Source organism: Pseudochaenichthys georgianus, chromosome 16 (genome assembly GCF_902827115.2).
Source record: "Pseudochaenichthys georgianus chromosome 16, fPseGeo1.2, whole genome shotgun sequence".
Lineage (NCBI taxonomy): Eukaryota > Metazoa > Chordata > Actinopteri > Perciformes > Channichthyidae > Pseudochaenichthys > Pseudochaenichthys georgianus.
This window is the reverse complement of record NC_047518.2, coordinates 4,721,016-4,729,483: the sequence shown is the minus strand read 5'-3', so window position 1 is coordinate 4,729,483 and position 8,468 is coordinate 4,721,016. Positions and strand designations below refer to the sequence as shown.

The following is an 8,468-nucleotide window of genomic DNA, read 5'->3' as shown; positions in this document are numbered from 1 at the left end:
GTTTTATATAATTTCGGTAGAATTTTGTTCCGCTCTTTTATTCAGGGGTAGTATCAGTCGTCCTATTGTTTTGTAATCTGTGAGGACCCCTTTGTAGTCAAATTGTAGTGCACCTGTTACTTATTTGTTCACTCAAGTGGGGTAGGTACATTTCAGAAACCGGCTCGAGATACACTTTTTGTTATATTCCATGGAATGCTCTTAACATCCCGATGGCAATGAATATCTTAAGTGCTTTGACAACAAATCCATAAAAAAACGTCATCTGTAGAAGCCGTAATACTGTAAAAAGTACAACCTGCCTGTCAGCCTCCATCGGGGCACACATTTATCTCGTGCCCTCATTGGTCATGTGCGCGTTCGTGTGTGTTGGAGGAGGGGCTCTGTAAGAAAGTGGCAGGTTTTCTCCGGTTGTGTATTTTCAAATTCTAGCGATCTCGAGCCGGTTTCTCAAACTTACCTACAAGTTTTAAATTAAGACGATTTAAATTATTCTTACTCTAAACTTTACTTAATAATATAGCCGTTTTACGTTTATTTTTTCTAGTAATAGTATATAGAAATCTGAAGTTTCTTTTTAGTGGATAGACCTATTAGGCCTACTCCACATATGCAGATGCCAGCCTGAGCCAACAGACAAGAGAAGATGAAATTACTACAATTACTATATGAGCAAGGCCTCTTCTTGAAATACTGAATCAATTCCTGGAATCCATGTTGAGGCCTCCGGTCTGGCCGTGTTGATTTAGCTCATGGTCAGAATCAAATGATGCACGGCACTGCAGTGCAGGGAGCTGAGAGCTGATGGTGGACCCAGAGCGAAAGAAAAACACAAGCAGACAGCATGATTTGGTAAAAAAGATGAATGTTTATTTTAAGAAGTATTTCATGTTTGTTTGCTTTTTTTTCCGTCTTCAAAAGCCATCTCTCATGTTCTCACTGCAGCTCAGCAGTGTACAAAACTCCCCTGAAATCTTATGTGGAAAACAAGAATGAATGGAATGTTATGATCAAATGTGTCTCTTCTGGGTTAAATAAGAACTAAGTAAAAGCCTTGTCCATCAGTGGTAACTAGTAAATTAGCAACACACCATTTCCTCTCAGACATCAGTACATGCTAATGACACATTAGGTCTACAATCAACTCACACCTCAAGTAACTACGAACCTGTCAATGCAGTGCTAACATGTTACTCACGTTATGTGGGATATTAGTCCTCACATTAACCTTCATCTGGATACTAGGACACCTTGGAGCACACATTTGTTTTCACTTCAAGGCACATTAAAAGCTATCTCAACCAGCAGACAAATAGATACAAACGTGTATGCCATCACTCTTTTCTAACTCAAATTGTATCCAAGGTTCTCCGCTACAACTTCTAAATTGCACTATTATAGCTTTAGATTGGTCCTAGTCAACGGAAAACAAATGATGCCAAGTGATGATTCTACCGGTTCAAATGAAGAAGTCACACAACGTAAAGCTAATATGAATAATTTTGTAATGCAGTTTTGTCAGAAATCCAACGGACAACACATTCCACATGGAGTACAAGATTTCATCACTGAACAGCTTGCCTGGCTGTTACCGTCCAGAAAAGGACAGCCTTGCTTTGGTTTCCATAAAAACAACAGTGGGACAACATGAACATACACACATGAACCCATCCAGTGGGGAAACACACACACTACGCGGTGAGGGACCCGACAGCTTATAAGATCCATGTGACAACCAAAATCTGTAAAAAAGGTGCTCATAGAACAGAAAATAAGATTACAATTCTAGCAGAGTTTGAAACATCAGCAAGGCAGCTCCCTATGAAGTGTCCAGTCACACAAAAATATATATCTGGCCCTATTGGGATGCCCTGCTTAATGTGAATGGAAGAACAGGTGGGTGCTCTGGAACACTTCTATATGCACCTCTCACTACAGACCGACACATGAAGGAACGTCACACAGCTGACCTATAGGACTGGAGTCTTCATATGATCAACACAGAGAACGCTTTTCTCTGCTCTGCACCTTCAATACGTTCCCTCCACAGCTATGTGCAGTGACACAGTACATTCATCGAGTGACGAGAAGGAAAGAAAATGAAATCATCGAGCTGGCACCAAGATCCTGAGATGTTACTAGTTTGTTTGATCTTACATGAAAAATATACACACAATCATTTGATCTAGCGCTCCCGCATTTTGACCGTAAGAAATAAATACCCTCAGTTATGCACGTTTTACCATCTACTTCGAGAAGTACCTAATCCCAGGTACTGGTGCAAAATAGGAGTCCGTTTAAAGTGACCCAGTGTTTCACTGGGCGTACATCCAGACCACCAGCAGGCCCACAGCCACCGCTGCCCCGGCGCCCACGTTGAGCAGGATGGGTCTCCAGTATAGCCATTTGTCCCGTTTCCTCTCCGACTCGCTCAGTCTCTGTTTCATCTGCTGGACCTTCTGGGAAGTGCTGGCGATCCTCTCCTCGCGGTGTCGCTTCCTCACACTGAAACAAGATCAAGGTGACAGTAGGAAGTCAGTGCCACTGATCTGCCAGAAAACCATTCCATAACAAATGTCAAGTGAAACTATAAGATGGTTGGAGATCAGGGGCTGCATTCATACATCTCCTTCTCAGAATGATTTCCTCTTACGGCTCGATCGTGGTACAGATCAAACAAAGCACCTCAGCCCTTAGGAGAGCTTTGAGTGAACTCTTAGGAGCTGAAAGGAGCACTTTTCAGAGGCTTCAGGTTCTTAAACATCTTAAACATAGATAGGTAGGAGAAATATGTTTCAAACATTGAATGACTGAGTTCAAATAAAGTACTAAAACTACCAGGATGGTTAATAAATAAAACCAAATAAATAGCATGTGAATTAGCTACCGCAAATGTCCTTTGTTCTTATATTTACACTGCGTATTTTCTGTTTCTATGAAGCCATTTGAAAGCTCATTTTTATATAAGTGAACATTTGTATCATTTTTATAATTTGATTGTTTTCACTTCCGCTTCTATCCTCATCGTCAATACGACTGCTTTTATTTATTTATTTTTTTATCAGAAAAGTCATCCTTTTGAGGGGATTTGTCATGCCTAGCAACTGTCCCAACCGCACCGGTAACATCTCTGTCAGCGCCCTGTTGGTTTCCTAAATCACCCCTGAGCTCGGACTCCTTGCTAAACACGAAATGGTTAAGCTAGGAGCTCTCAGAGCGTCAGAACATTTGCGAATATGCCCCTGGTCTGTTACTTACTGCCCAGAGCTATCTGCTGTGTCGGGGTCCTGACTCTCTGGCTCTCCTGCTGACTGGGGTTCTGCTGACAGGGGGTCTGCTGACAGGGGGTCTCCTGAGGTGGCCTCTGGCTCCGCACAGGGTCCCGGCTGACCGTTGGGCCTGTTGTCGTTGAGATGAGGTCTGGGTGGAGGAGGTGGAGGGGGCAGATCTGCCTCTAAACCATCTCCAGGCATGACTATCTGCTTATAGGGGATGAGACACAAAGACACACAAGAACAATTAAGTTTACTTACAGAAAGACAGACTTAGGCAAGCTAAAGAAATATGTTTGACTGCCTAAGGTTGTGCCAAAGATTCCCTCTACAATAGCTAATAGTGAATCTTTAGATGACAAAATGCATCAGCTGCATATTACCAGGAGCAGGGAGAGGTGCAAATAAAGGATATCAATACTAGGTGTGCGAGCCAAGCCCTCAGTTACAAGGACATGGCTGCTGATGAAGACGCCTACACTCACCGACTGGTGAGTAACCTCCGCCTGTTTCCAAAGATGGTTTTAATGTAAAAACTAGAGCTTAAAACTGTACAAATGTCTGTTCTAGCTTATTGACTAAAGCTGTTTACATAAGACTGCACCATAGTTTCAATAACAGTGCATGTTGATGGAATACAGTTGCAGCCTTTGGGCTTCTCCTGTCGGGCCGCAGGTATCTGAGGTTTGCTGCCAACATAACAGCCGAGATGAGCCTGAGGTAAGTACAGCCTGTGCTACCTGCGCTGCTGAGCACTCTAGCAGGGTGAGCTTGGCTCCCTCGATGACGGCCATGTAGGAGAAGCGCAGCTGGTCTGGGGTCTGGATCAGGCCCATGCGGTACTCCCTCATGTCCAGAAGCACCTTCTGAATGTCTACTGATGACGGGTTCTTCCTCCTGTCCATCTGCCAATCAGACCAACATGTTAAGAATACAGATGGAAGAGCTTTGCAGCTAAGCAACACATTCAGACGCTTCAACACATGACACTGGCTCTAGTGTCATGTTTGGTAATGGAAAGGTCCGGGTTCCTGCTGGAGGTCTCCACGGGTCCTCAGGGATCATGATACCTGAGATTGAGTTTTAAGTAGTTCCTAAACTGGTCTGATGTTTAATAACTGGAGCCAAATTCCCAATATTTCATTACAAAAAGGAATCAGTTATTTGACTTTATTGTACTTTTGTAAAGTAGTAAGCCTTATTAGTAAAGCACGACTTTAACTAGTATTGTAAGCATTTTGCACAATAAATTCAACTTAAACTCAAGTAAATATTGTGGATGCGACATTTGGCTACTTCCCACACATACTGTACAGCTCTGGACATAATAAGAGACCAGGAAGTTGACTTATTCTTCTTCAAAGCATAAACCATTAAAGAAGGATCAATGCTTTAAAGCACAATAGCACCTTGCCACAACTCAGCAAGTCATCATAACACCATCATCTCATCGGAGGAATGTTCTAACGCTTTGTTTTCAACATTAAGCAACAATTCCCTCCAGCACCGACTGTAGGTGCGGACACCCCCCCAATCTCACCAGGACCAGGCAGGTGTCCACCAAGGCGAGGGTCCCCGAGCGTCCAATCCCAGCGCTGCAGTGCACCACTGCGGGACCCTGTTCTGCTCCCAACGAGCCGGACTCCCGGACCTTAAAGAGGAAGTTGAGGAAGGAGGCCGGGGATTCTGGGACTCCAAAGTCAGGCCACGTGGTGTAGTGGAAGTGGTAGATCTCCCTCGACTCCCCCGTCTGTGACAGATAACATGTGAGGAGGACGGACATCGTTTGGAGCGTTTTGTTCACAGAGTACTGCATGAGGATCTGTCACTAGGAAACCACCACAACATATGATGCAATCACAGCGCTTATCCTCTCCGTACATTTAGACTTGGATGCTTGTCCGAACAACAACAACAACAACAACAACAATAATACATGTTATTTGTAAAGCACCTTTCATTGCTAAAAGTAATCCCAAAGAGCTACAAGGGGCGTAATATATATAAAAAAAGAAACATAAGTTTAATCAAAGGCTTTCTTTCAAAGAAAGGTTTTTAGGCCAATACGACCACTCAAGACGTTACAAGTTGAGACAGCTCAAGTCATGCTCAGAGCCACTAGTCTGAAGAAAGACAAACAGGTTTCTAAACTAGACACAAAGCACTTTTCCCCTCACTGTGTTATCCTCTGATCGGCTGCTTCTCATGCTCACCATTGTGTTTTGCAGTGCGAGCACCCGTATTGTGTAATAGGATTGGTCTTCCTCTGAGAGCAGCCGGACCACAAACCCTGTGTCAGTGAAGGACATAGGATGCTCCTCTGAGGTGGGCCAGTACTGTGCACACTTTTCCTGTTGACACAAAAAGGAATTGACTTCATTTTTTATAGGAAGCCGCATTTATGTGCAGAATAAATGAACACTAATTGAGGATCCATAAATAGGCACAAAGCATATTCAAACCTCCACTGCACACAGCTGGATATTTAGCAGGAGACATATTGTGTTCAACCATCAAACATATTGGATACAAATCATTATTCAAGCCACAGCATCTTCAAAAGTAAATAGCTACAAAATAGTCATAGATATAGATAAGCAGTAGTTGATAAAGGTAATGTATGTTATTTCAATATTTTCCTCTCAGTAGTTTCTTTAACAGAAAATAAGTCTTGTTCTTTTAACAGTAAAACAGAAAAAAACAATCATATTCTAAAATAATTTGCCAGGAAATTATTATTTTAAAAAACATTGTATGGCCTTTTCCACCAGTGTGCGCATGTGTGTGTCCTGCGTGACTGTCCTGTGTTGAAGAAAGCACTCTTAGTGGTCCCTACGGCTAGAAAAGAGTCACATCAATGCCTTTGATTGATCACGATATGACGCGCTGACGCAGACAGCCAGAAATGCAACGAAAGCAGGTGCTGAGGTATACTCACAGATCCCTTTTCAATGATTCTGTTGAGCATGAGAACAGCTTTGGAACACTGCTCCCAAATCATCAGCCAGAAATGACCACAGGTATTCCTTAGAGGCCCCTGTTGAAGCACAAGACGTTCATATCAATAGAGAACGCATGTCCTGTCTTTATAAAAAGTTCACAAACATCAGAGCAAAATGTTGCATTCGTTATCAAACACTTAAAAGATGCAGCGGATTCTTGTGTCGTACCTGAGACAGAATATAAGCTCGCTGGGCTTCCTCCATCATCACTAAACTTGCATTGATGTAGTCATTTTCAGAGTTTTCAAGTTTGACCCGACTGTGATCGACTGAAACCAGATGAGAGCCCATACATACATTACACATATGTCCTTTACAATAAAGCTTTGCTACCATATTTGCTTTAAGACTCACATGGGCTGACATCTCTGTAGCGGTTCAAATTCCGGTTCATTGGGAGTTTTGCCACTTTGTAAGGATATTCGCTGGCTTGGTTACGGATCTCCTGTTGGAGTTAGGAGATGGTATTAGTGATTAAAAACAAAGAAGGGAGACATACTGTTAGACAAACAGGAACATACGTGTGCAATACACATCCTGCATGTCTAAAGGGCCAGAGACACTGACGACATTCATGTCAAAACAGCAACACACAGATAAAGGCTATTCAATCCACTATGTATTGTGTGCTAGGTTTATTATAATCCAATGTCATCTATTACTGACAAATACTTCTATTGGGATGCTTTTGCGTTTTGTTTTTATGACACAGAGCAGTTAATGTGTGTATAGGATTGGGATTCAGATGATTTATAAGAGTCTACTGAAACAATTATGATTGATCTAAAGAAGTGTTTGACAGGCCGCATAATAGTTTCAAATATAAAGTAACATTAAAAATAGTATTCTACTTCGCAGTAGATTATAATAATATCATCTGAATAATTGTAGACCTTTAATGCAATTAGTAAATAAGCAAAACAAATAAAGACTTCTTGTTATTTTTCTATCAAATAATACATTTCCCCTATACAAGCCTCAGGCATTTACTCTGAAGTTAGTTCACTTATATTCCTGTTAAATGAACAAAATGATTGTTTACGGTAGCATCGTTATTTTAGTTTGCCTCTCTAACTTCCAACGGTTAGCTAGACAACCTCTCAGACTACAGGCGATCCAGGTGAGTAGCTAATGTGAAATATGACATGGCCATAGCCTAAGCAGAAAACCGGAACAGAAATATCATAAACTACTAGCTGCGCTATGTTGGACAGCTGGTGGTGAAACACATGCGCTTTTCTCTGGAAGTCCTTATGAGTTCTCAGAAACTGCAGCTGACGTCTGGTAGCGTCATTCAGCCTTAGCTAACTGAGCTCCACCATGAACACTGTGCTGCTGCACGTTTTCAAGCTAACGTTACAAGCTTTCTAGCTACGGAAGTCATCGACTACTAGCGCGGATTGATTGTTTCTCATTCGCCTCTAAGCTGTTCACTATCTGCATAGCACTACACATTACCTCAAACCATGTTTCGAGTTGTATAAGTTAACACAATTACATTGGTCGTGTAGAAGGCTAAAAGTAACCAGATACCGGGAAAGGTATCTTACTGGCTAGCTACCCAAATTAGCTAGCCAAGTAAGTTAGCAACCGATCGTCATAGAAACACCAGAGGCCCAGTGTCCCGACTTACATTGTAAAGGTTTTGCCATCTCCCGGACGAATCAATGTCTTCAAATTCTTGCTCCATTTTATCGTAATAAGTGCCCGAGACACTTGCTAGATGATCCCAGAGTGTTTGCAGCACCGTTCACCAAGTTACTCCTTTCTGTCAGCCATCTAAACAGCAGTGTGTGTAACCCTGGGGATCCCTGCGGGGAGTCTGCTCCTGCACAATACTGCATGCAGGCTCACTGACTTGGGTTGCCAGTTGCGCTTTTTTGTCAACTTAATAAAAACAACAACGAATCAACTAAAATCACATAGTTCTTTATTATCTTTGTGTACAACTATGTTAAATCATATAACATGTATTTTAAATATATATATAAATAAAACAGACCTGGTCTACTACAATAACCAATGTAGCTATTTAAGAAAATAATAATGTATCTTTATTTATTTGTTTACATACTACAGAAGCCATGGTTAGAGTAACAAATAAAGTATGATACAATACAAAATAAATATGTTTTAAAACAAGTTTGTCACATTCCTCTAGTCTAAAAGTGTTCAAATATAAGTGTTTTAATCT

General features: G+C 41.7%; 1 protein-coding gene across 2 annotated transcripts; it reads right to left on the bottom strand.

Annotated features, from left to right (window-relative positions):
• Positions 1-848: 848 nt before the first annotated feature.
• ptpn2a (protein tyrosine phosphatase non-receptor type 2a) lies at positions 849-8,121 on the bottom strand. 2 transcript variants are annotated; one of them, XM_034102555.2, is made up of 9 exons: positions 7,908-8,121; positions 6,629-6,719; positions 6,443-6,543; positions 6,211-6,309; positions 5,486-5,623; positions 4,813-5,022; positions 4,013-4,177; positions 3,259-3,482; positions 849-2,505 (listed from the first exon to the last, which is right to left on the bottom strand). In XM_034102555.2, the coding sequence occupies exons 1-9, from the start codon at positions 7,962-7,964 to the stop codon at positions 2,316-2,318; spliced, it is 1,275 nt and encodes a 424-aa protein (XP_033958446.1). In that variant the 5' UTR covers positions 7,965-8,121; the 3' UTR covers positions 849-2,315. The 2 variants fall into 2 exon arrangements, with proteins under 2 accessions (XP_033958446.1, XP_033958447.1); XM_034102556.2 differs by having other exon boundaries at positions 3,259-3,479.
• Positions 8,122-8,468: the final 347 nt, after the last annotated feature.

Excerpts from the sequence above, each read along its gene's own strand:
- ptpn2a (XM_034102555.2), bottom strand. The coding sequence starts at position 7,964 with ATGGAGCAAGAATTTGAAGACATTGATTCGTCCGGGAGATGGCAAAAC. Across the intron at positions 6,544-6,628 it reads CTACAGAGATGTCAGCCCAT|TCGATCACAGTCGGGTCAAA; the intron begins GTGAGTCTTAAA and ends ATCTGGTTTCAG. Across the intron at positions 4,178-4,812 it reads TGGACACCTGCCTGGTCCTG|ATGGACAGGAGGAAGAACCC; the intron begins GTGAGATTGGGG and ends TCTGATTGGCAG.